Consider the following 27,237-nt stretch of genomic DNA (forward strand, 5'->3'; position numbering starts at 1 on the left):
TCTCAGGTCCAAGTCATGTATTTCCCAAAACAGGAACATAGTTCATGAATTGGAGTACACAGGAGCAGTGTAAGAAAATAAAATTTATTTGAATACAAGAAAACAACCAACAGTCTCATAAGTTATGGCAGCCACAGGGAGAAGTCATGAATGGAATCCTCAGTTTCCTGAACATAATTTCAAAGACATCAGTAAAAATCTCTTTGATGAGCATAAAGAGTGAGTTACATTCAACACACATTTGAAATGCCATTTGTGGGACCAATATATTGCCCTGCATCATTTTATACTTTGAGTTACATATTGCACAGATGCAACCTTCATAGTTGATTAGATAGGATGTTTAGGGCTCACTGTAAAAATACTGTTAGGAATATCTTACCATCTCCCTTTTTCTCATTTATATTTTGAAATAATTATAGATACACAGGAAGGTACAAAAAATCTACAGGAAGGTTACACCCACCCTCCACCCGGTCTCTCCCAGTTAATGTCTTGGGTCACAATAGTGCACTATCAGGATCAAGGAACACATTGCTTGACACTGATGTGGTCCACTGAGCTTTTTCAGATTTTACCAATTTTACATGCACTCATTTGTGTGTGTGTGTGTAGTTCTGTTCAGTTGAATCATACGTGTAAATTTGTGTAACCAGTCAACATACAGAACTGCTCTATCACTACAAGGCCTCTCAAGCTATTCACTTATAACTCCACTCACTCCACTTAGAGCCTCCATCCCTAAGCCCTGACAACCAGGAATCAGCTCTCCATCTATGTAATTTTGTTATTCAAGAATGTTATACTTTTAAAAAGAATGTTGCATAAATCACTCTGTAGCCTTTTTATGTGGGTTCTTTTCTCTGAGAATAATTCCTTTGAGATCCATCCATGTAGCTTCATGGATCAATGTTTTGTTCCTTTTTATTGCTGAGCAGTATTCCGTGGTATGGATGTACCAGTTTGTTTAACCACTCCCCCACTGATGGTAGCCTCCAGTTTTTTTGCCTATTACAATGAAAGCTGCTGTGAACATTTAAATACAGGATTTTGAGTGAAAGGTTTTCACTTTAAGGTATACATAGCTCAGAGTGCAATTGCTGGGTTATATGGTAAGTGTATATTTAATTCTATAAGAAACTGCCATACTGATTTCCAGAGTGGCTGAAACATTTAGCATAGTCACCAGCAACATATAAGAGATTTTCCATATCTTTTCCAACATTTGGGGTTATCATGCTATACATTGTTTCTGCTGCTTAGTCGCTTCAGTCATGTCTGACTCTGTGTGACCCTATGGACTATAGCCTGCCAAGCTCCTCTGTCCACGGAATTCTCCAGGCAACAGTACTGGAGTGGGTTGCCATGCCCTACTTCAGGGTATCTTCCCAGCCCAGGGATCGAAGCTGGGTCTCCAGAATTGCAGGCAGATTCTTTACCACTGAGCCACCAGGGAAGCCCATGCTATACATTATATGAATATGTATTTGCCATTTAGCTAAGTGAGAAATGATATCTCACAGTGATGACATTATATCTCACCCTGCTCCACCTAAACCTGGCATATACAAACTCATAATTTAACCAGGGGAACAATCATTCCAGTAACCTTCAAAGTTGTTGACCATCATGTGAGGGCTGATTCAGAATATAGATACCCAGTGGAAACAACCCAAATGTTCACTGATGGATGAATGGATTAAAAAAAAAATGGTGTATATATACAATGGAATATAATTCAGCCTTTAAAAGAATGAAATTATGATACATGTTACAACATAAATGAACCTTGAAGACATCGTGCTAAGTGAGATAAACCAGACACAAAAGGACAAATATTATATGATTCCACTTATACTCCAGTACTCTTGCCTGGAAAATCCCATGGACGGAGGAGCCTGGTAGGCTGCAGTCCATGGGGTCGCTAGGAGTCAGACACAACTCAGCGACTTCACTTTCACTTTTCACTTTCATGCATTGGAGAAGGAAATGGCAACCCACTCTAGTGTTCTTGCCTGGAGAATCCCAGGGATGGGGGAGCCTGGTGGGCTGCCGTCTATGGGGTCGCACAGAGTCGGACACAACTGAAGTGACTTAGCATAGCATAGCATACAGAGGTACCTAGAATAGGCAAATTCACTGAGACAAAAACTAGAATAGAGGTTACCAGGGGCTGCAGGAAAAGGAGAATGAGGAGTTACTGCTTAATAAGTATACAGCTTCAGTTTGGTATGATGGAAAAAGTTCTAGAAAAATATTGCAGTGAAGATTGCATAACAATGCATTTAATGTTACTGAACTACACAATTTAAGATGGTAAATGTTATGCTTTGTATATTTTACCACAATAAAAAGTAACAAAATACACAGATGCCTGGGCCTTGCCCACTGAAAATTGTTTCCCTTGGTCTGCGGTGGGACTGGAGCATCTGAGTATTTCACAAGCAGCCCTGGCAATTCTAAGGCACATTCAGGTTCAGCACCCCTGTGTTTTACAGAAGACGAAACCAAGGCTTTGGAAAGAAATCACTGAGAGAGAACTGAGTAACTAGAAGTGGCAGAGGAGGGAACTGATTCCAGATCTAATTCCAAGTCTAGTCCCCTTTCACTTCATTCTTCCAATGACTGAGAATCTTTTCAACTCTCCAATCCACAGGTCCCAAGGCACACAAGCTCTCTGTCTAGATGCCTGAAAATATGACCCTGGCTTCTGCATTTAGCACTTCAATGTGGTCTTGCCTCTAGAGGTTTGAAGTCGTTACCTTGCATTCACAGCCTCATCCAGGTAGCCACACTGCAGTCACCCAAACCCTAAATATCAAAAGTTCCAACTGTATTTTTAAATCTGATCCCTCTGCAGGCTCCACGTATGGCAGAGAGAATGCCCAGACATTCTCAGGGAATCAGGGGGCTGCCTCATGTGCTAAACATCAGCTAGTTGATGCCCAAGCATGTTTGCAGATAAACACATACATAGCCCTTTAACCACCAAGCAACTGGAAGCATAATTAGATGACTCTGGGGTAAATAAGCTCGTCTCAGTGAAGGAGACACTCAAGTTCACGAACATACCAAGGTACTTTGTTCACCTTTATTATTACATCAGCCCTAGTAAAATGTGAGCTTCTCTGGCAGATAGATTTCTAAGGCAAACACACATTAGTTCTCAAGGTGAGATACCTGTCAAAAAGAGAACCTAAAACATTTGATCCTGAAAACCAGTTGTGCCAACTTCTAAAGAGACTGAAAGAGACTTCTCTGATCAAAGCCCAATAAGACTGCTTCTAATTGTCACATGATGGTCATTTAAAACTAATAAATAGATGCATAGAGATTCCTGTATCTTCATAGAGTGATGTATCACACATACAGACATACTTTCAATTTTGCAGAGGCCAAACTCAGGCAGCAAATAAAAGAGACCCTAAACAGACGTTGGTAACTTCTATTTCAAATCACTGCTTTTCTGCAGTTTTTAATGATGCATTCCAACTTTCCACTTGGAATACCTACCTTTATTTTTACCTCCATGAAACAATTCTATTAGAAGCCTCAGAGGAGATAAGAATGTTTTGATTCTAAGACATGTCAAGATGATAGGCATCATCATGATTTCATTCCTGTAAGTGAAATATCAGAGCAGAGCAGGGAAAAATCATTTTAAAGGGCAGAGCACGTTACTCTCCATGAACAAGTTAGAAGCAGTCACAGAATAGTTTTCAGAGCCACTGTAGAAAACTCAAAACCAATTTTAAAGTGTGTTTTATATGATGTCACAAAAGGAAGTATGTAATCCTGTCAAAATGACAGCAACTAGGAAATCTGAAGTCATAATTGGTGAAAGATCTACTAAAAATTATATTAAGGTTATCACTAAGTCTATAAGTATGAAACATACTACAGCTACCACCACATGAAAATACACTTAGGTTATGGTGATTTTAAGGACTTTTTAAAATCTCTATGGAATTCAGCAAAGAAACAGTAAGGCATCAGGAGTTTGGGAATGGTTTAGAGACATGCTGCCATTTTTTCATTTCTATTATCCATTTTACTCTCTCCCTAAAATTCTCACTCAACTCTTTTAAAGTCCTGCTGAATTCCAAAATGAACTTAAGATGTATATGGCTCAACAGTAATATACTAAATACACAGTTGATTTCATGAGTCATGCACTAAATGAGGAAGACTGGAATTTGGTTCCAATTTTCCTTTCTCCTCCTTGCCTTTTTCCAACATATATTCAACTACCATGTGCCACGCACAGTGATCACAACTGAGAATACTATGGCCCCTCACAGAACCTCTACTTCAGTGGGAGTTACAGAAAAACAAAACACTAAATAACAGTTGTGCCTAGTGTTAATTCCACAACAAGTAGCCACTGAGGCCAGGAAGTGATGTCTAAAGTGAGAGCTGAAGAAAGGGTAAAAGTCAACTAGATGACATTGGGTGGAAAAGCAGCCATGCAGCGTGAACAGTGTGTACAAAGCCCCATGACAAGAAGCATGCACAGAACCATGAGAGAAACAATGTCCAGCCACAGGAGTCCAGAACAAGAGGAGGCTAGAAAGATAAGTAGGAGCCAGACCTTACAGGGATGAAAGGGAATAGCCAAGGGTGAGCACTTTCCAGTACTTGCTGTGTGCAGGACCCACAAGGTATATTCTAGCTCTAAGCACCATTTATGACAGATGTTTCTACCTGCCACGCATACAAGAGCTTTTTCATGGCTCATACCATGGCTCTGAGTATGGTCGGTAGAGTCTAAGGTGACTCTCAAGACTTCCACTCCCTTATACATCCACCTTTTATAATCCCAAGAGTGGACAAGACTTGTGGATGTGATGGATGTCATTCCCATAATTAGGTTATGCAAAGACGAAGCAATTTTACAGGTGTAATTAAGATCCCTCATCAATTTCACTTTGAGTCATTACAGAGGGAATTTTTCCTGAGTGCACCTGACCTATTGAGTGAGCCCTTAAAAGAGTCTATAGGTCAGAGAGACACTCTTCTGTTAACCTTGAAAGAGTAACCATTCTACAACCACATGGAATTGAATTCTAACAACATGAGCTTAGAAGATGACCTTGAGCTTCAGATAAAACTGTGCCCTAGCTGATCTTGACTGCAGCTCTATGAGACCCACCTAAGCTATGTCCAGAATTCTAACACATGGAATGATGAGATAATAAAGGACTGCTATTTCAGGCCACTAAGTTTGTCATCGGAGAAGGCAATGGCACCCCACTCCAGTACTCTTGCCTGGAAAATCCCATGGACGGAGGAGCCTGGTAGGCTGCAGTCCATGGGGTTGTGAAGAGTCAGACACGACTGAGCGACTTCACTTTCACTTTTCACTTTCATGCATTGGAGAAGGAAATGGCAACCCACTCCAGTGTTCTTGTCTGGAGAATCCCAGGGTCGGGGGAGCCTGGTGGGCTGCCGTCTGGGGTCGCACAGAGTCGGACACGACTGAAGCGACTTAGCAGCAGCAGCAGGAGCAAGTTTGTCATAGCTTACTATGCATCAGTAGAAAATACATCAACTGGACATTGGTAGCTGAAGGAAGATCTGTTAGGCTGGTAGCCATTGAAGAGGATTCCCATGTTTTTTTATATGGGTGCCAGGTCCACATTTGATTGCAATGCTTTGCATATGACATGATAGGAAACCAGGACCACTTCTCCGTAACAATGAGAAACATTTTCAATTTACCCACTTCAGAAAAGTAAATACTGATGCACCCCAAGTCAACAGCAAGACTTGGAAATTCAGTCTTCTAACTGAAAGGCAATCACAAGCTTTTCACTTAAACTGCCTTCCAAAGCCCATGAAGTCTAAAACTCAGAGGCTGTAAATGAAAGGACAGAAACAAATTTGACAGAGAAAGCAGATCTCTGTTTTAAGTCTTCTTACTAGTTTTAACAAGAACAGGTTTTTGTAAAATATGATTTTAATGTTAACAAGATCCTTTCATACAAATAGGGTCTTTTTTTTTATTTAAATGCAAAAATAGCCCAGTTTATATTATGGGAAACCAATCTATAAAATATAACATTTTATACATATTTTTTCAGTTAGAGAAAAGGAAGGAGGAAAACAAACCCCTCAAGTTTTCTTTTTTCTTGTCCTTAAAAACACATTAACAACCTCCACTCAAATTTTTGGGGCTAAGTAGGTGAAATTAGTTATACTGTTAAAGGTTAAAATAGTTATAGGTTATAATACACATGCAAGCATCTCATAACAACAATTTCAAGAAATACATTAAGAATTCTCCTAAGCTCAGAAAAATCATGGTAAAAATGACAGCAGCACTGGAATCGAGTAGCTCAGTGATAGGAATGTTTTTCAGAGCAATGTAATTTCTTAAGATGTTTAAAGTTATATGTCAGAGGCTCAGCATTAAAGAAGCTAAGAGTTAAGCTAGCAGAGACTGCTTTCTGTATGCAGAGACTGACCCTCGAAGGATTCCCACAAATCCAGGAAATGGTTATCTCCAAGAAAGGGTACAAGGTGGCTAGGGTTGAGACTAGGACAAAGCCTTACTTTTACCATAGGATGCTTTTGTGTATTTTGAATTTTATGAATGGATTATCTATTAAAAATATTTTATGAAACCAGGCATACACACAAAAGAGTAAAGCTCAACTAAATTGTCTCAGTACACTACAATACAGTCATGGATACAAAAGAGGAAAAGAAAGTAAGTTAGGGGTTCCCCAAAACAGGAGGTTCATAAGAAAAGCCATCACCTCCTAAGCCACATGTTGTTTCCAATACCTCCACAAAGTTTCACTTCCCACGTAATTCCTTTGAAATTGCTGGTCCACCCAGAGTGTAAAAGTTCAGGGAGGCAGAAAGGGTGTGACAAAGACAACACTGCTGCAAAGTTGATGCCAGCGTCTCTCTGGTTCCTTCACCTCTCGAGCCCTCCTAATTCTCCAGGTCACTCCTCTTTCCTTCCCATCTAATGTGTTACCAGGAAGAAGAACGGAGTGTTTGGAATCTGAGTCCTGCTACTTCTGAGCAACTGTGCATCTTAAAAAAAAGATCTCTTCACCTCTTTAAGTATCTCTGTTTCCCAATCTGTTAAGTCAGAATAATAATAACCACCACCTCAGAGGTGACTATAATATTATCTATGAAAACTTAAAGACTGGAGTTTGTCTATTTCAAAATACTGTCTGAATCACCATACAGTTAATATGACTGATGGAGTATTAACTTCAAGGCAGGTCATACCTTATCTGGATATGAAACCTGGGGCAAACAGCATCCAGGTCAATCATATATAACAACCACCAGAGAATTTGGTCATGTCTAAAAGAAAGGAAAATAGAGGCTGGGGAAAGAGCTGCTCTTGTTTGGGCAGCAGGCAATACACAGTTAGGACTGCCAAAGTAGTCTGGTTAAAAGCAAACAACCAGATGGACACGAGCGTGGTTAACTCAGCCTTTCCATCTTAAAACATGTAAACAAGAGGACAATTTACTCTGTCAACACAGGGATTAATTATTTTTTAAGTTTTTTTTTTTTTTAAGTTCATTCCTATATATGGAAATCAGCTGGCTCCCTCCAAAACAGCCACAGAGCAATATTCTGAAAGGCATAATCATCTTCCAGGTCATTCTCAAAGCAATAGGCAAAGTAACCCCTTCTGTGTGAACCTGCACTATGTGAAAGGCAGTCTGTAATTAATAATATTCAATCTTTTACCATTATTCACACTCTTTGTTACTTTGGTCAGCACTTGTTCTCTGTAAATAAGCCTAGAACCTAGGATGGGTGTACAATTTTGGAAATCAGTGTGCAAATACTTATGTCGTGTCTCTTTCCTTTCATTTTCTGAGACATCACAGGATATTTTAAAATCAAATATAAAAATTAAACTATTAAAAAACACAACCCATGGGATCACAATCATAGAAAAACAAGATGAAGCACAAAGAAATCAGAGAAATCAAAGGCAAAAGAAGATTGTGGAAAATAAATCCCACTCAACAAATGAAAAACTATGTTCTTCTATCTTTCATCAAAGTATTCTGGACCATTAATATTTTATGCTGTATATGAAGAAAGAGAATGGAATTGAACCTATAAAGGTTTGAAACACACCGTATTCACTCATGATACACTAATAACAAACATATTCAAATAACAAATACATTATTGTTCATGAAAGAACCCCGGATTAAAGAGTGGTTTGCAGTCCAAATAAATACAGAAAAGCTGCCAAAACTGTCTGTTTGAGTCTCAATGATCTCATTTGTTTTTAATCAAACAATATTGAGTTTTTTCAAATTAGATTAATCTTTTGCCCAGTTTTTAAGCTATTTGGATAAAAATGCATAACAATTATTAGCATAAAATAATCTGAAAAGTACACTGAAACATTTGCTTGAGAAGAATTCATTATAATTTACTTGCTTTTTATGTTTTAAAGAATAATCTGGCTTCATATAAGGTATAAGACCAATTTGGTAAGCAGTGTCATCCTATAAATACCTGGCACGGGATCAGTAAATACTTGAAAGAATGAATGAATGAATGGAACATATGAGCAATGTGACTAAAGCAAACAAGAACACAAATCCTTATACACACACATAAACACACACAAAATCTTCCTAAAAATCCTTTTGGAAATAATGAGTTTTCATATTTCTAGCTTCAGCAGATTTACTCTACTGCTTCCTTTCAGTATCAACTTATTTTCTGAGGGAAATAAGCAGAAGCCATGATAGGATTCTTCATGTACTTGTCTGACTCCTCTACTTTCCTCCAAAGAATTAACAAACAAAAGCTTAAAAGCCCAGAAAATGGTATTTTAACAAGTTCCCTAGGTGATATGAGTGGAAGGCAATGACGAAGAAATATTCCATGACTTTGTGTGGATTATGACCTTCACCTGAGAGCTTCCCCCAAACACCCCTATTTGTATGTGATGAACCCCTTCTTGATCACAAAAATGAGTCACCCCTTCTGGAAAGCCTTCCCCAGTGTACTCCACTTGTCCTCTGCTCTCTGGCATAACTTCCCTAGAGAACTTTGCCCACCAGATGGTAATTCTTTGTCCCTCTGGTACAGCAAGCTCCTTGAGGGCATGGACACCCTCTGGTTGACCTTTGGTCACTAACACCTTGGCAAATGAATTCAGTTTTCTGAGCCTTCAGTTTCCTCATATATAAAGTGAGAAAGATAGAAATGGCCTTGCTGTTGTGAGGACTAAGTGATGAGCATAAACCAACTAACCCAGTGTCCAGCAGTGTGGGTGCCTTTGGGACCACTACTATGAAGGTAACAGACAGGATAAAGTTTTCAAAATCAATCAACATCTCACGACCTACAAGGCTTCAACAACACTATGTGGAAAGGCAAATGCCACAACTTTCTCAGAGTTCCTGGTAAATACAGAGAGGTTCTACTTTTTATCACACCAAAAGGTGAACGACATACAGAAGATCTTGTTTTCTTTTTTTTTTTTTTAGATCTTGTTTTCCTTTAGGAACAAGGTCATCAGTGAGACTAGCCCCAAAGAATAGCAATGACCTGTAAAAACCTATAGGGAATGAGCATGGTCTTTTTGAATATAATAAATTGTGGGGGTGGTGGTTTAGGCACTAAGTCATGTCCAACTCTTTGCAACCCCATGGACTATAACCGCCAGGCTCCTCTGTCCATGGGATTTTCCAGGCAAGAATATAGAATGGGTTGTCATTTGCTTCTTCAGGGGATCTTCCTGACCCAGGGACTGAATCCAGGTCTTCTGCATTGCAGGCAGATTCTTTACCAAGCCACCAGGGAAGCCCATAATAAATATTGTTGTCATTGTTGTTCAGTTGCTTAGTCATGTCTGACTCTTTGTGACCCCATGGATTACAGCACACCAGGCTTCCCTGTCCTTCACCAACTCACAGCTTGCTCAAACTCATGTCCATTGAGACGATGATGCTATCCAACCATCTCATCCTCTGTCATCCCCTTCTCCTCCTGCCTTCAATCTTTCCCAGCATCAGGGTCTTTTCTAATAAGTCAAATCTTGGAATCAGGTGGCCAAAGTATTGGAGCTTCAGCATCAGTCCTTCCAATGAATATTTAGGACTGATTTCCTTTAGGACTGACTGGCTTGATCTCCTTGCAGTCCAAGGGACTCTCAAGAGTCTTCTCCAATACCACAGTTCAAAGGCTTCAATTCTTCAGCACTCAGCCTTCTTTATAGCCCAACTCTCACATCCATACATGACTATTGGAAAAATCATAGCTTTGATTAGATGGACCTTTGTTAGCAAAGTAATGCCTCTGCTTTTTTAATATGTTGCCTAGGTTAGTCATAGCTTTTCTTCCAAGGAGCAAGTGTCTTTTAATTTCATGGCTGGAGTGACCATCTGCAGTGATTCTAGAGCCCAAGAAAATAAAGTCTGTCACTGCTTTCATTGTTTCCCTATCTATTTGCCATGAAGTGACGGGACTGGATGCAATGATCTTAGTTTTTTGAATGCTGAGTTTTATTTTATTTGTTTATTCTGTAATTATTTAAAAGAATGAAATGTGGCTCCACATAATGATAGATAAACTACGAACACTAATTAAAAATGTTCCCAAATATACATCAGTACCCATGTAGACATAAACATAAGCATAATTTAATATGGAAATTTTAAATTTCCCCAATTAATTTTTACCCAAATTTCTTAACAGATTGTCCAAGAAAAAATGTGCTGATAATATGCCTTCTCTCCATGCTTTCCCCTATTAGAAGTATCAAAACAAACAAAAAGTAGTAACTCCAAAGAGTCTTCAAAGGCCTCAAATGTGAGGTATGTTTGACAACTGGAATGATGAAAATAATGATATTTCTCAATGAAAAATCATTCTTAGAAATAATAGACATGTCATATATGATAAATCCACAGCAAACATTATCCTCAATGGTGAAAAATTGAAAGCATTTCCCCTAAAGTCAGGAACAAGACAAGGATGCCCACTCTCACCACTACTATTCAACATAGTTTTGGAAGTTTTAGCCACAGCAATCAGAGAAGAAAAAGAAATAAAAGAAATCCAGTTTAGAAAAGAAGTAAAACTCTCACTGTTTGCAGATAACATGATCCTATACATAGAAAACCCTAAAGACTTCACAAGAAAATTACTAGAGCTAATCAATGAATATAGTAAAGTTGCAGGATATAAAATTAACACAGAGAAATCCCTTGTATCACTAACAATGAGAAAACAGAAAGAGAAATTAAGGAAACAATTCCATTCACCATTGCAACGAAAAGAATAAAATACTTAGGAATAAATCTACCTAAAGAAACAAAAGACCTATATATAGAAAACTATAAAACACTGATGAAAGAAATCAAAGATGACACAAATAGATGGAGAAATATACCATGTTCGTGGATTAGAACAATCAATATAGTGAAAATGAGTATACCACCCAAAGCAATCTATAGATTCAGTGCAATTCCTATCAAGCTACCAACGGTATTTTTCACAGAACTAGACCAAATAATTTCACAATTTGTATGGAATACAAAAAACCTCAAATAGCCAAAACAATCTTGAGAAAGAAGAATGGAACTGTAGGAATCAACCTGCCTGACTTCAGACTATACTACAAAGCTACAGTCATCAAGACAGTATGGTACTGGCACAAAGACAGAAAAATAGATCAATGGAAAAAAATAGAAAGCCCAGAGATAAATCCATGCACCTATGGACACCCTATCTTTGACAAAGGAAGCAAAAATATACAATGGAGAAAAGACAATCTCTTTAGCAAGTGGTGCTGGGAAAATTGGTCAACCATTTGTAAAAGAATGAAACTAGAACACTTTCTAACACCATACACAAAAATAAACTCAAAATGGATTAAAGATCTAAACATAAGACCAGAAACTATAAAAATCCTAGAGGAAAACATAGGCAAAACCCTCTCCAACATAATTCACAGCAGGATCCTCTATGACCCACCTCCCAGAATATTGGAAATAAAAGCAAAAATAAATAAATGGGACCTAATTAAATTAAAAGCTTTTGCACAATGAAGGAAATATAAGCAAGGTGAAAAGACAGCCTTCAGAATGGGAGAAAATAATAGCAAATGAAGCAACTGACAAAAAATTAATCTCAGAAATATACAAGCAACTCCTGCAGCTCAATTCCAGAAAAATAAATGACCCAATAAAAAAACTGGCCAAAGAACTAAACAGACATTTCTCCAAAGAAGACATCCAGATGGCTAACAAACACATGAAAAGATGCTCAACATCACTCATTATAAGAGAAATGCAAATCAAAACCACAATGAGGTACCATCTCATGACGGTCAGAATGGCTGCCATCAGAAAGTCTACAAACAATAAATTCTGGAGAGGGTGTGGAGAAAAGGGAACCCTCTTACACTGTTGGTGGGAATGCAAACTAGTTCAGCCACTATAGAGAACAGTATGGAGATTCCTTAAAAAACTGGAAATAGAACTCCCATATGACTCAGCAATCCCACTGCTGGGCATACACACCAAGGAAATCAGAATTGAAAGAGACACATGTACCCCAATGTTCATCACAACACTGTTTACAATAACCAGGACATGGAAGCAACCGAGATGTCCATCAGCAGATGAATGGATAAGAAAGCTACAGTACATATACACAATGGAATATTACTCAGCTATTAAAAAGAATGCATTTGAATCAGTTCTAATGAGGTAGATGAAACTGGAGCCTATTATACAGAGTGAAGTAACTTAGAAAGAAAAACACCAATACAGTATATTAATGCATATATATGAAATTTAGAAAGATGATAACGATGACCCTATATGTGAGACAGCAAAAGAGACACAGATGTAAAGAGCAGACTTTTAGACTCTGTGGGAGAAGGCGACGGTGGGATGATTTGAGAGAATAACATTGAAACATGTGTATTATCATATGTAAAATAGATCGCCAGTCCAGGATCAATGCATAAGACAGGGTGCTCAGGGCCAGTGCACTGGGATGACCCTGACAGATGGGATGGGGAGGGAGGTGGGAGGGGGGTTCAGGATGGGGAACACATGTACACCCATGGCTGATTCATGTCAATATATGGCAAAAACCACTACAATATTGTAAAGTAATTAGCCTCCAATTAAAATAAATAATTAAAAAAAAAAAAGAAATAAGAGGCATATAAAATAGACGCTTTTGAACTGTGGTGTTGGAGAAGACTCTTGAGAGTCCCTTGGACTGCAAGGAGATCCAACCAGTCCATTCTAAAGGAGATCAGTCCAGGATGTTCTTTGGAAGGAATGATGCTGAAGCTGAAACTCCAGTACTTTGGCCACCTCATGCGAAGAGTTGACTCATTGGAAAAGACTCTGATGCTGGGAGGGATTGGGGGCAGGAGGAGAAGGGGACGACAGAGGATGAGATGGCTGGATGGCATCACTGACTCGATGGACGTGAATTTGAGTGAACTCCAGGAGTTGGTGATGGATAGGGAGGCCTGGTGTGCTGCAATGCATGGGGTCGCAAAGAGTCGGACACAACTGAATGACTGAACTGAACTGAACTGAAAATAGCCCCTCTTTTTCATCTAGCCTATATTCTAAATTCAGTTGATCCTATAATTGCAGTTCATCACCCTGGGTTAAGATTTGCAAAAATAGCATCATTCAAGTCTTGATTTGTTGACAATTGTCAGTGCTTTCTACATATCATTGAAAAACATAAAAGTAATGTCTGGCCCTCAGCTAGGTTCTTTAAAAGGAGCTTGATACCATTTCTCACAAAACTACAGAAAGGGAGAGAAAAATTCCCATTATAATATGGGAAAAATCTAGAACAGGAAAAACTTGGGACAGGAGTGTGCATGTAGCATTCTCAAGTAAATAATTGGTTACATGGGCAGTGTAGGGGCAATGTGGCTATATGGGCAAGATTTTAAAGCAAAAACAGCTGTAGAGATATTTTTACAAAGCAAATAGCAAATGAATAAGTACTATTTAGTTTCATTTATGTAAAAATTTATGCTCAAAATCCTCCAAAGCTAGGCTCCAACAGTATGTGAACCAAGAACTTCCAGATGTACAAGCTGGATTTAGAAAAGGCAGGAGAACCAGAGATGAAATTGCCAACATCTGTTGGATCATAGAAAAAGCAAGAGAATTCCAGAAAAACATTTACCTCTGCTTCATTGGCTACGCTAAAGCCTTTGTGTGGATTACAATAAACTGTAGAAAATTCTTCAAGAGATGAGAATACAAGACCCACCTTACCTGCCTCCTGAGAAATCTGTATGCAGGTCAAGAAGCAACAGTTAGATTTGTATATAAACAATGGACTGGTTGGGAAAGGAGTACATCAAGGCTGTATATCGTCACCCTGCATATTTAACTTATATGCATAGTACATAATGTGAAATCCAGGGCTGGATGAAGCACAAACTGGAGTCAAGATTGCCGGGAGAAATATCAATAACCTCAGATATGCAGATGACACCATCCTTGTGGCAGAAAGCGAAGAGGAACTAAAGAGCCTCTTGATGAAGGTCAAAGAGGAGAGTAAAAAAGCTGGCTTAAAACTGAACATTCAAAAAATGAAAATCATGGCATCCGGTCCCATCACTTCATGGCAAATAGATGGGGAAACAATTGAAACAGTTTATTTTCTTCAAAATCACTGTGGCTCCAAAATCGCTGTGGACGTTGACTGCAACCATGAAATTAAAAGACTCTTGTTCCTTAGAAGGAAAGCTATGACATACCTAGACAGCGTATTAAAAAGCAGAGGCGCTACTTTGCCAACAAAGGCCTGTATAGTCAAAGCTATGGTTTTTCCAGTAGTCATGTATGGATGTGAGAGTCAGACTGCAAAGAAAGCTGAACACCGAAGAACTGATGCTTTTGAACTGTGGTATTGGAGAAGACTCTTGAGAGTCCCTTGGACAGCAAGGATATCAAACCAGTCAATCCTAAAGGAAATTAATCCTGAATATTCGTTGGAAGGACTGATCCTGAATCTGAATCTCCAATACCTTGGCCATCTGATCTGAAAGAACTGACTCATTGGAAAAGCTTTGATGCTGGGAAAGATTGAAGCATCACTGACTCAATGGACATGAGTTTGAGCAGACTCCAGGAGATAATGAAGGACAGGGAAGCCTGGCGTGCTGCAGTCCATGGGGTCACAAATGGTTGGACATAACTGACTGAACAACATATAAAATAAAACCACACATACAAGATTACATATATATATATATAAATGTTTGTACATGTAATAAACTGGAAAAGGTCTGGGAAAGACAATAAATTGATAACAATTGTTATTTCTTAGAAGATTCAGTTTTATAGAAAATACTTTTTATTCCCTCCTCCCCTGATGTTAAGTGGGAAAAGAAAATAAAACAGAAATAATACAATTCGATGGTAAGATACCAACTGTGTGTGTGCTTAGTCTCTTCAGTTGTATCCAACTCTTTGTGACCCCATGGACTATAGCCCATCAGTCTCCTCTGTCCATGGGATTCCCCAGACAAGAATACTGGAGTGGGTTGCCATGCCCTCCTCCAAGGGATCTTTCCTGACCTAAGGATCGAACTTGCATTTCCTATGTCTAATTGAAGAACCCGCCTTCAGTGGGTAAAGAATCCACCTGTAGCTAAGAGCAAATATAACTGTGTTTCTTAAAACCCAGGAGACAAACATTGTATTATGGAGTAGAAATTGAGAAAATAAAGGAGGCATCTTTAAGATCCCCCTCTAGAGCCTGACAGGTCAGATGTACTCAGGAGTTTCTATCAGGAAGGTCCATCCTGAGGCAGGCTGAGGATTTTGACCTCCCCAGAAGGCCTTGACTTTACTGTCAGAATGAGAACTCGGGGGACTTCCCTGTGGCTAAGACTCTGTGCCCTGGGTTTAATCCCGGGTCAGAGACATAGACCCCACATGCTGCAACTAAAAAGAGACTCTTCATGCCACAACTAAGACCTGGCATAGCCACATAAATTAATTTTTAAAAAAGGAGAACTCAGGACACTGAATTCAATGGTCTATGCTTGGGTCTAGTTCCATTTGAGGAGGCTTATCTAGAGAATAATGAATACTCAGGAAAATTATCCCTCTCCCTTAGAAGATCAGGATGATGGGAAGAAAGAATGATGATAAAGGAAACAGCAGGACAAGAAGGAAAGGAGATTACACACTAGAGCAGCCCAAGGTGCCCCCTGTCCCATGATAACAAGAGACAAACTGAAAGCCTTGGGCATGGTCCCTTCACACATTCTGCTTCCACCCTGTAGCATCCAATTATCTCTCACTGCCGAGGCTGCCTTGCAAGATGAAGCTGGCAAATCAGCAGTTAAAAGATAGAGAATGAAATGGAAGAGGTTCTTTAAGGTGCTGCTGCTGCTGCTGCTAAGTCGCTTCAGTTGTGTCCGACTCTGTGCGACCATCCATAGACGGCAGCCCACCAGACTCCTCTGTCCCTGGGATTCTCCAAGCAAGAACACTGGAGTGGGTTGCCATTTCCTTCTCCAATGCATGAAAGTGAAAAGTGAAAGTGAAATCGCTCAGTCGTGTCCAACTCCTAGCGACCCCATGGACTGCAGCCCACCATGCCCCTCCGACCATGGGATTTTGCAGGCAAGAGTACTGGAATCAACAGTAAATCAGACACACATTAATTCAGCAATGTATTCTTAATTGTGACTACTTTATCTGACCATCAGCTTGGGAGATTCCTAAGAAATTACTATTTCAAGTCTTGCATCCATAGCTCTCCAAAGTCATGTGAGTAAAACATCTGACTCCCAACTCCATAGGAAAGAGGTGAGAAGTAAATGACTGATTACTCCTATTCCAAAAGGCTTCAGAAAACACATTGTTATAGTCAAGTCCATCAGGTATTTATAGAGTACCCACTATATTTATACTGAGAAATGCTCACACGCCAGGCACTGTGCTTAACACTTTGTTTCTTACCATTAGCTACCTCTCCAACACAATTGCTGTCTTCGTTTAACAGGTGAGGGAATGCGGCAGAGAGAGGCTCCACGTCTCTACTTGCTCAAGTGGAAACCTTGAGGTATTAGTTTCTCAGGCTGCTGTGACAAATTATCACAAGCTTGGGAGCTTAAGACAACAGAAATGTATTCTCTCACAGTTTCAGAGACTAGAAGTTCCAATGAAGGTGTTGGCAGGACCATGCTCCATCTGAAGATTCTGGGGATGAACCCCTCTGGGCTTTTCCCAACTCTTGGTAGCCAGAGACATTCCTTGACTTGTGGCAACACAACTCCAACCTCTGCCTCATGCATTTATTTATAGCCTTAAACATTATAGTTTACTCTTATAATTACAGTCACTCACAAACAATTGGGCATTAATTCTTGACATGTGGACTTCATATAACAGTGTGTGCTGAAAAGTTCAAACTCAATTGAGTATAGAGACTTGGGGGTTGTCACTAGAAATGGTGCTTTAGTTTACCTGGTTTCTAAAGAACTGCTTTTGAGAGCTCTACAGAAGGGGACCCTTTCTTGCTGCTCCAAAATTGCCTTCTCTTCTGTGAGGGCAGAAATCACCCAATCAAGATCTCTTTCAGACGTCCCCACCCAGGCTGCATATTAAATCCCCCAAGAGCTTTTCAAAAAGACAGATGCTAAGCTTCTCTCCCCAGAGCAAGTGAATAATGTGAATCTCAGCAACACAGCCCAGGCATTCATACCTGCTTCTCTCATTACATGGCCACCTCCTCTGTGTGTCTCTGTTTTCTCTTCATATAAAGACACCAGGCATAATATATCTGGAGCCACCCCTAATCCGGCCTGACCTTAACTAATTATATCTCCAAAGATCCTATTTCCAATTAAGGTCACATTCTGGGGTTCCTAGTGGATTTGAACTTTTGGGGAACATTCTACAACCCAGGATGCATCTTTGGGGTGAGAAATCTCTTTGCAACCCAGGACTGTTGGATCAGACTTGGCAGTGTGACTCCAGAGCCACGTCCTGAAGCACTGTGCTCATTTTGATGTCTGCAGGACCACACTACATACACTAGGCATCATCACCAGATCAAGATCTCTTTCAGAGGTCCCCTGGTTCTTGTCCTGAGGAGCTGACAATCTACCGAACACAAACGAGACAATGAAGGAGAAAAAGCACGTCACTGAAATGTCTGTGTAGCCTTCTGATGCCATGGAAACTTAGCTATGATGTGATGGATGAGGGGCTGGAGCACCTTGAGCACTGGCAGCATCTGGGCAGGTTGGGAGGAAAGACCTGAGTGAAGGCAGAAACAAGGCTGGAAGAACAGGTTCTAGAGAGATGGGCATGCTGGAGAGTCACAGGAGATGGAGCGGAGGGTGGGGGCGGGGTGGAATAAGAATATTTAAGGATGTTTCAAAGACAAAGGGAAGGACTTCAGTTTAATTCAGAAGAAAAAACTTTAATAGGGGCCAAAATGATACAAAATGGTCTTAAAGACTCCTCTGGCAGAGGTGGGCAGGGCAAGCTAGAGCCTGGAAAAACTGAGTGCTGAAACTTCTTGACAAAACAGGCTTGTGTGTGTGTGTATCAACATGCAGGGGCATCATGTTTACATCTCTTCCAGGACATTTTAACAACTTGCCTCAGAAAATAAGCCAACGATGCAGATGCTCTCTATGCTTTCATCCCCCACTAGGAGATTCCTCCTTACCACCAGCCCCCCAACACTCACTCACTTCCCTCCTGACACCCCCCTGCATCCCAGCCAAAAGCTGAATGAATAGAAAGGTGAGAGGAAGAGAAATAAAAACGCCTGCAGGAACAGCCAAAAAAAGGCAGCCAAGACATAAATCACCTTTGCACCGCTCGCAACAGGCTCCCCTCTGCTTGATGGCCAAGGCACAGTCTCTGGACAACACTGGGCACTTCTCTCTCTTACAGGTCACTTCCTTGTTCTAGGCAAAAAAAAAAAAAAAAAAAGACACATTTGAAATCAGCTTCAAACAGAATCCCCAGAATCCTAGCACACAGTTGAGCGTTTCCCAGCTTCCCTCTTCCTATCTTGCCTTCATCTTCACGAGACAACTCTGTGATAGCCAATGAGATTTTGCTCTTTCTGGAGCGGGTATACCCATCCAGGAACAGATTGAAATTAGAGGCAGATGAACAGGATGGAAAGTCCCTCCTTGACCAGCCAATTTAACATAGATAACCAAACTCTGAGAGACAGAAGCTTTCTTTTGCTCTACCATTTCTTTCTGGTACACACTATAGAAATGATAATATTTGCGTAAATCATATTTTGCCCATTGGGCTACCTGGGCCAGGACTGCATTGTGAGAACAAAAATATTTGCACACGGCCGTCCAACTATCCTTAATAGTAGAGTGCATTAAAATGCAGCAATCTAAAGTTCCAACTCAAATAATGACAAAGTTGAGTATTGAATCGGCTCAGTAAGAGAAAAAATAATATTCCCCATGCCAAGCAGAGACACAGGCGTCAGTGTTTTATAGCTGTGGGACAGCTGTACTATATTAGCACTTATGCTAATGAAAGTGTAGTGAGTATTTGCATCTTGTTTTTATCCAGAAAGGTTAGCTGTTAAAATGACTTTAAGATCCAAACATGATGCATTACCTGTTTGCAGAACAAGATGTACATAAACCAAAAATACTATGTCACAACACTTCCACAAGACTGGGACTGGAAAAATGTCTACTAAGTGCTAGGTGAGTAATCATTCTTATTAAACTCCTGGGAGATAAATATCATCACTCTCTCATTTATGCACAGGAAGATTGCTGTTCCAAGTAGCTCTATTACTTTTTGAAGATCATATAACTTTGCAGTGGTAGAGGTGGATTTCAAAATTGAGCTCACAAACGTACACAAGGCCCACCTCCTACCCTGAGTCAAGGCTGGAATGACCACGTTCATCGCCTGATTTGGGGACAGACTAGAGAGGAGCAACTGACCGGCTCTCTTACCTCGAGATGAACACTCTTGGAACATGTGCAGGAGACATGTGCAGGAGACTCAGCCCTGACAAAGACCTTGGGAAGATTCACAAGTGTACCCAGTGGTCTTCAAAGTCAAGAGACTAAAGAAGATCTCTCCAGTTCTATTCTAGCACCAAGGAGAGATGTAAGGAGTGTCTATAAGAGTTTGAGTGTGTGTGTGTGTGTGTGAGAGAGAGAGAGAGTGAGAGAGTAGGTGGGGAGGGATGGTATGTTGGGGACTGGGAGTCCAAGTTCAGCCTATACACCAAATTGCAGCTCTAAATCAGTGCTAAGATAAAACAAGCGTCTACTAAATATACCTATCATTTAGTAGACACTTGCTACAGTCTCAATCTTGCTGTTGTGACATAGTATTTTTGGTTCACATGCATTTTGTTCTACAAACAGGTAAGGCATCATGTTTGGATCTTCTCAAAGTCATTTTAACGGCTAACCTTTCCAGATAAAACCGAAGATACAAATGCTCACCACACTTTCATTAGCATAAGTGCTAATATAGTGCTTCTCTCCAGTCCCCTGGGAGTTGCAGAGCCTCTCAAGGCGCTCCCAGGGTCTAATTCGAAAATGAATCCAGACTGTCATCTCCTCCCTTTATGAATGAGCAGAATCCCTGAGAGCCCCAGAACTCCACACTCTCCAACTCACCCATCACCTCTCCCCTAGAGTGAGGTACATGGAGCCTGGGGATGGGTGGGCCCCGCCATCCCAACAGCTCTGTTTCTACACGGTCTTGTTGTCTCAGTACCCTGATGGCTTTGCAAGGCCACTGAAGCATGGGAATAATGAGCCCACCCCAACCAATGTTGCTCAAACATTCCCACTGGATGCCACACACAGAAAATGACCATCATTTCCAAGGCCAATGGTAAACACGGTGACGGGGTCATCCCAGGATCTGCCTGGCCACTGAAAGAGTGAGCATCAGTCTTCAGCCATTGTACCCATTCCTGCAAGGCTGGTAGACAGACTTCTAGTTTTCTCATTTATTGATTATTGGTGTCTGATCAGAAGGTGTGGTTGAGCTGAGTAATCCAGTCTCCTTTTCTTTCCCCATTTTTGGCATCTGTTATGTGATAAGAGTTCTCATAGAGAATCTCACCAACTCCTTAAAACACTATGAGGCAGTGATTCTTACCCTGGGCTGCTAATCAGAACCCGTGTGCAGTTCTTCAGAAAGCCTGGCACTGTCTCCCAGCCCCTGAAACTCAGATCTGATTTCTCTCAGGACCAGGCTCCCCAGATAATTCCAGTGTGCAGCCCAGGCTGAGAACCACTGCCATGAGAAGAGTGTTCTTCCTGCCTGCAAGACCCAGGTGGGCTCAGGAGCTGTCCACAGTCCCAGAGTGAATGGCTGACTCCAACCTGCACCCAGATATCCTGGCTCCGAGCCGGGCAAAGCTCCTTCCCTCGCCCTCTCTGTTTCATAATAAAGGTGGCATCATGATTCACTGTCAGTCTCAACCCTGTGCTTTATGTTCATACTTTCTTCTTAAATTACAAATGTAATACATAGTTATGGTCACCTTTCAAACTAAAGGAGTATATTTTTTAAAAAATTATAGTGCCCTTTAACCACCACCAAAGTAATCAAGAACATTGATCAGGTATATACGCTGCTCGGCATGATGAACATTGACTCAGTTTCGCAAAGAGCAGTTACACAAAACCATAGTTTTGATACCAGATGTCCCCACCCAAGGCATTACCTCAGAGCATCTGTTAAATCAGCTTTATGCATTCAGCACACCTGGCTTCTGCCTTAAGGAAAAGGCACCCCCAAGTACATCTCCTCTCTAAAAGGAAAACTCCTTAGACACAAGGAATTAAAAATTCTAAGGGTAGTCAGAGTGCATGTGAAGTCAAAATTTGGGATCTAATGAACAGGAAGACACATACTCTTACATGTCAGAACTCTGCTAAATTAGAAACCCAGCAGGCAGTCAAAAACCATAGATCCAAGATCCATAATAAATAGCTTGTAATTACAGTTCAGCACAAAAGTTATTTCAACCAGATGGTTTGTAGATTCACATCTGGAATTTTTTGTGTACACACACACACACAGAACAAACCTTAACCTTAGCTGTAGGTTTAGTGAGTTTTTCCCCACTTCTGATAACACTTGGGAGGTTTTTATTTTCTACCAAGGGTCATGTTGGTACAGAGCTGCCAGATCTGATCATTTCCCTGTTGTCTGGTTGCGTGGATGCGGAGCACAAGCTCAGATTCCCAGGCCCTCCAAGAAACAAAGAAAAACTTCAGAGAATCACTGGTGAAAGGCTGATTCCTCCATCTCCTTAATTGAGTCCAGCAGCTACAGAGTAAATTCAAGCACAGGTTAATTAAGACCACTCACTTTGCTTTCCCTGATTTTGCCAAAGGACAAAAACACTGGTCTTCAAGCCAGCTGCTCTGGTAAGAAGGGGTACACACACAAAGACGTACCTTCAAGACTCCCTTTCCATTGGCCACCTCACCACACGTGCACCAAGTGTGCTCTGCTCTTACTCAAGATCACGGCTCATTCAGTTCCTTTTTTCATTCAAGAAATGTTTTCTGTTACTGATTCATGCTTACCGAACACTTTCTATGCATCAGGCTCTGTGCTAAGAGTTGCATATGCATTATTTCACAAAAAAAATCCACATCATCCCCATTTTATAGCTAAGGAACCAGAGTTAGTCAGCTTGCCCAAGCCCCACAAAAGGCAGATCTGGAATATTGGTTTGGCCCAAAATTTCGTTCAAGTTTTTCTGTAACATCGTATGGAACATTGGTTGGGGTAGGCTCATTATTCCCATGCTTCAGTGGCCTTGCAAAGCCATCAGGGTACTGAGACAACAAGACCGTGTAGAAACGGAGCTGTTGGGATGGCGGGGCCCACCCATCCCCAGGCTCCATGTACCTCACTCTAGGGGAGAGGTGATGGGTGAGCTGGAGAGTGTGGAGTTCTGGGACTCTCAGGGATTCTGCTCATTCATAAAGGGAGGAGATGACAGTCTGGATTCATTTTCGAATTAGACCCTGGGAGCGCCTTGAGAGGCTCTGCAACTCCCAGGGGACTGGAGAGAAGCACTATATTAGCACTTATGCTAATGAAAGTGTGGTGAGCATTTGTATCTTCGGTTTTATCTGGAAAGGTTAGCCGTTAAAATGACTTTGAGAAGATCCAAACATGATGCATTACCTGTTTGAAGGCATGCACTTAAATGCTGCACCAACTATTTCCCAGGCATTCGGGATACTAATAAGAACTAAAGAACATCACAGTTCCAAGGCCCCAGGGGAGACTGGTGCCTTGCAGGTGGTTCCACAAACGTGAAGTGAGCGCACTGACAAGAGCTGAATAACTCCAAGGTGCTTTGTCATCACCAACCATGAGAAGGTCCACAAACACCAGCTTCTTTCTGATAACAAAGAAAGATGCACTATTTTGGACATGGATAGTTATCTGTGCCTATCACATCGCTGATGGCTAGGCTCATATCTCCAAGTAAATCTTCCCCAAGATTTCAGCTTGAATTTGACTCTTCCCAAATCTACGCCACAGAAATGGTGGTAAAAATGCACTGGAGGAAAATGTCAGATTTTTAAAAACCCAACCTAGCCCATGCCTAAGGATAATTAACCTCATCACATTTCTCATTCTCAGCCTCTGTCTCCCCATGTTTTCCACTTTCTAGGGTCAGCAAGCCTGTCATTTACCTGTTGTCAAAGGCATCTGTTTGCATTAATGCCTTCTTTTGGAAAGACCAAATATATCAAAACTCAAAACAGCCTCTGGAGGCACATGAAATGAAGTGCCAACAAACAACATTAAAGAGGGGCATAAGGAGTAAAAAGGAAAAAAAATTACATGGCTGGCAACAAAGCTCTATAAGGATGCAAGCCAAACCACAGCTCTGGCCACAGCCAAGTTCATACAGGACTCCCCCAGCTGGCTTGCTGTGTCTAAGATGTGCCACTAGATGGCAGCACAGAGTACCCTGGGCTTAGAAATGTGGCCAGGAGACCTGCCAGTGCCTCCTGAGCATTTTTCAGTGTCTGGTGTGGAGGGAAATCATCTCTCAGTGATTTGGGCTGGGTGGGGAGACAGGAGGTTAGAGAAGACAGCAAATCGCCATGGTGAGAATTTCCTGTTTGCTTTTCTCAACGAGAAAAAAAAAGTTTTTGAGATGCTTTTTATTTCAAGCCAAAGTCTTGAAGATATTTTTTTTTCTAAGATTCTTCCAGTCCCAATCCTATTATGGACTATGGAAAGTATTACCTGATCTTTCATTTATATTTAAAAATAATAATGAAATAAAAATCTGGAGAAGAAAACACAGCAGCTGATATGATAGAACAATCCGGGAGAAATGTCAACTGGCAGATGCTGTATTTCTAGACTATGAAATGGCAACACACATTTCTTGAAATAAGAAGGAAAATGAAAATACTGGGTGCCTTGCCTGCTGATCCTCCCTGTGATTAGCTATATTAGGAAGGTGGCAGACCTAGAAGGTGGCATCTAGAAGACGGTGTGATTTTTCCCTCCATTCTTGTCTTCTATGAAAGCAAAGCCTGCCTTGGAGGCAAACAGCTGTCATTTGGCGAACTCACAAATTCTAAGTGCCAGATCCTTTTTCAGAAAATCAGGAAGGCTGTGAAGTTGTAATATTTTTTTCTGCCCCAAATGAACAACAAAATATGTCAATAAGGTACATGGGCCAGGTAGTATCATTAGAGGGGATAAATAGGTAGCATTCTCTTTCCTAAATTAGAAACTCTCCAGACTACCAAAAGACAAAACACTGGTTTCCAAGTCAGCCTCTCTGGTGAGAAGGGGAACACACAAAGCCGTGCCTTCAGGACTCCCTTTCCACTGGCTGCCTTATCCCACAGGTAGTAAGTGTCCTCTGCTCTCAGTGGAGTCTGGAGTCTGTCCCCGCCAGACTACCCTGCCCTTACCCTGCATGTGTGCACATGCTCTGTCATTTCATCACTGTAGCCTTATTTAGGGAGGGATGGAGCCCCTATTAAAATACAGATATCTATGGGGCTAGGTTCATACTGATTCTGACTAAGGCGTTCCCTCTGTCATCAGCTCCAGTCAGGGCACATATGTCTAGGACAGTGACTTGGAGAAGGAGAAGAGTGGCAGTTCTAAAGTAGCCAAACCAAAGATATGGTCCATGTGCCACTGGACCCAGTGCTGTGGGAGGGAGAAAGAAACCATGTAGCAAGCTTCCTTTCTATGCTCCAGAAATCTGGAGGAAACAAGACACCAGACCTGAGCAGGATCACACAGCACTGCAGTGTTACCTCTGGCCCCAAGTGAGAATCACAGAAGAGAACTCCACCTTGACTCAAAAGCCATCACGGATGGTGAGCACAAATAAGACACTTGGACCCTTAATCAAATCCTCTTTATTAGAGAACTTGTTTGAAGTGCACAAACAGTAGTGTTTCACTATTTGAGAGTCTTAAAATTGCTCACAGAGGAAAATTTTTTGAGGGATACAGATGTCTTCTGTCAAGTTTCCCAAGGAAGAAGGTGATCCAACACGAGCGCATGTATTCTCCTTGGCATTCCAAGTCTTCACGCACATGTAGTCAAAGAGGTCAACTTTTCCTTGAAGTGCCCCATTGTAACCCAATTTCAGCCCCACAAGAAGCAACAAGGAATTTTACGGTACTTTTGTACACCGGTCACAATTTCTCCTAGGCAATGTTATAAAACGTCTCATAAACAGAAGAATAATACTTCATGTTTACATAGCACTTTTCTTCTGAAGAGCTCTGCAGACATTATTTCATTCATCCTCACAGGTTTCCTAAGATTTGCAGACGGAGGAATAGCACACAATGAAGTTAAGTGTCTCAGGCCCCTCGAAGAGCTAGCTAGCAGTGAACTTGGGAAGAAAACCCGGTTCCCAGACTGGGATTAAGGGGCCAGCCAGGGAGGTTAGTTGCTAAGGCACAGCATTAAACTTTATGAGTGTATCATATTAAAATTAGGTTAGCTCCTACATGACTGTTGAGAGTTTAGGACTAGATTAGTATGTAGTTGAGCGAGTCTGGAAATTTTCTGGAAAGTCAGGCCACCTGGGTCGGACATGTGAGGTCCCCTGCCCTGTTAAAAAGATGCCATAGAAGAGATGGGTCAAAACTCAAATAAACATACCTAACTGCAAAAATTACAGTTCTAGAATGCAGAGTTACAGACAGAAACTGAGAGAAAAGACCCAGGGGGGATAGGTATCATTGATACCTGGTTTTGATCACTGAAAAAGTGAAGTGATTCCCTCTCCAGAACATACAATCTGGGGAAATCCTCCAAGCTAGCATGAGCCTCCGAGAGGAGACGACACAAGTTTGTACCTGCTCCAGCCGGACTCCTCTGGATAAAATCTGTTCTTAATCTCTCAGAAAAGAATCAGTGGAAGGTGAGGCAGACTGAGATAGCTCAGTGGTTGCCAATGGCAGTAGTAAACTCGATCGATGATTTATTATTTTAATTAAGCTTGGACTTGCTTGTTCTTTGTTACTGACAGTACAACTGACTTCTCCATAACTCTTGCACCAAAAGAGCTAAGAGGAGGGAAAAAAAAAAGGCAAATCGGTCCACTCCAAAGCCTTAGTGTACAAGTATGAGGCTCCAGGGCTGCAGGCCATGTTTCTCAGCTCAATGAACTTTGAAAACACACCAACACAACCATTTTTAAGGTGAAGAAAGTGTGTTCAATAGGGAAAATGAACCAAACTTCCCAGCCAAGAGAATGGTTTCCCAACATTTCTCTTTCCCAACTGAGCGAGGTCAGGAGAAGAGGCTGGACACATCCAAGGTCAGTAGAGGTGAGGGGTGTCAATGGCCCTTGCTGTTAATGTAAAGTAACATTTCCAGATTTTTCTGAACTCCCCAACACCCACCACTTTTGCAAATGCCTTCACTATCAAAAGCCAGAGCTGACCTATCTCTAACAAAATTCTATGAAGTGGCAGTAATAGTTTTCCAGGCAGGTTGCTGAACTATTAAGAATAATAGCGCCTGACATTTATAGAAAATCTATTATTTGCTAGATTGTGCTGAACATGCTTTGTGTATTATGTCCTTTTTAACCCTCACAACAAACCTAAAGAATGCACTGATTTACCCATATTTTATGGGTAAAGCTGGGGCTCAGAGAGGTTATTTTTTATTAGTTCTTATTGGAATGCAGTTACTTTACAATGTTGTG

The 27,237-nt window shown here is 41.0% G+C and overlaps 1 protein-coding gene across 2 annotated transcripts in view; it reads right to left on the reverse strand.

Moving 5' to 3' along the window:
• The window catches only part of BMPER (BMP binding endothelial regulator), a 252,643-nt gene that overhangs the window by 198,737 nt on the left and 26,669 nt on the right, over positions 1-27,237 (reverse strand). For both annotated transcript variants that reach the window (XM_061414163.1, XM_061414164.1), the window contains exon 3: positions 18,850-18,949. In XM_061414163.1, coding sequence (XP_061270147.1) covers positions 18,850-18,949 — 100 coding nt within the window. The remainder of the gene's footprint in view (positions 1-18,849; positions 18,950-27,237) is intronic.

This window comes from Bos javanicus, chromosome 4, assembly GCF_032452875.1.
Source record: "Bos javanicus breed banteng chromosome 4, ARS-OSU_banteng_1.0, whole genome shotgun sequence".
NCBI lineage: Eukaryota > Metazoa > Chordata > Mammalia > Artiodactyla > Bovidae > Bos > Bos javanicus.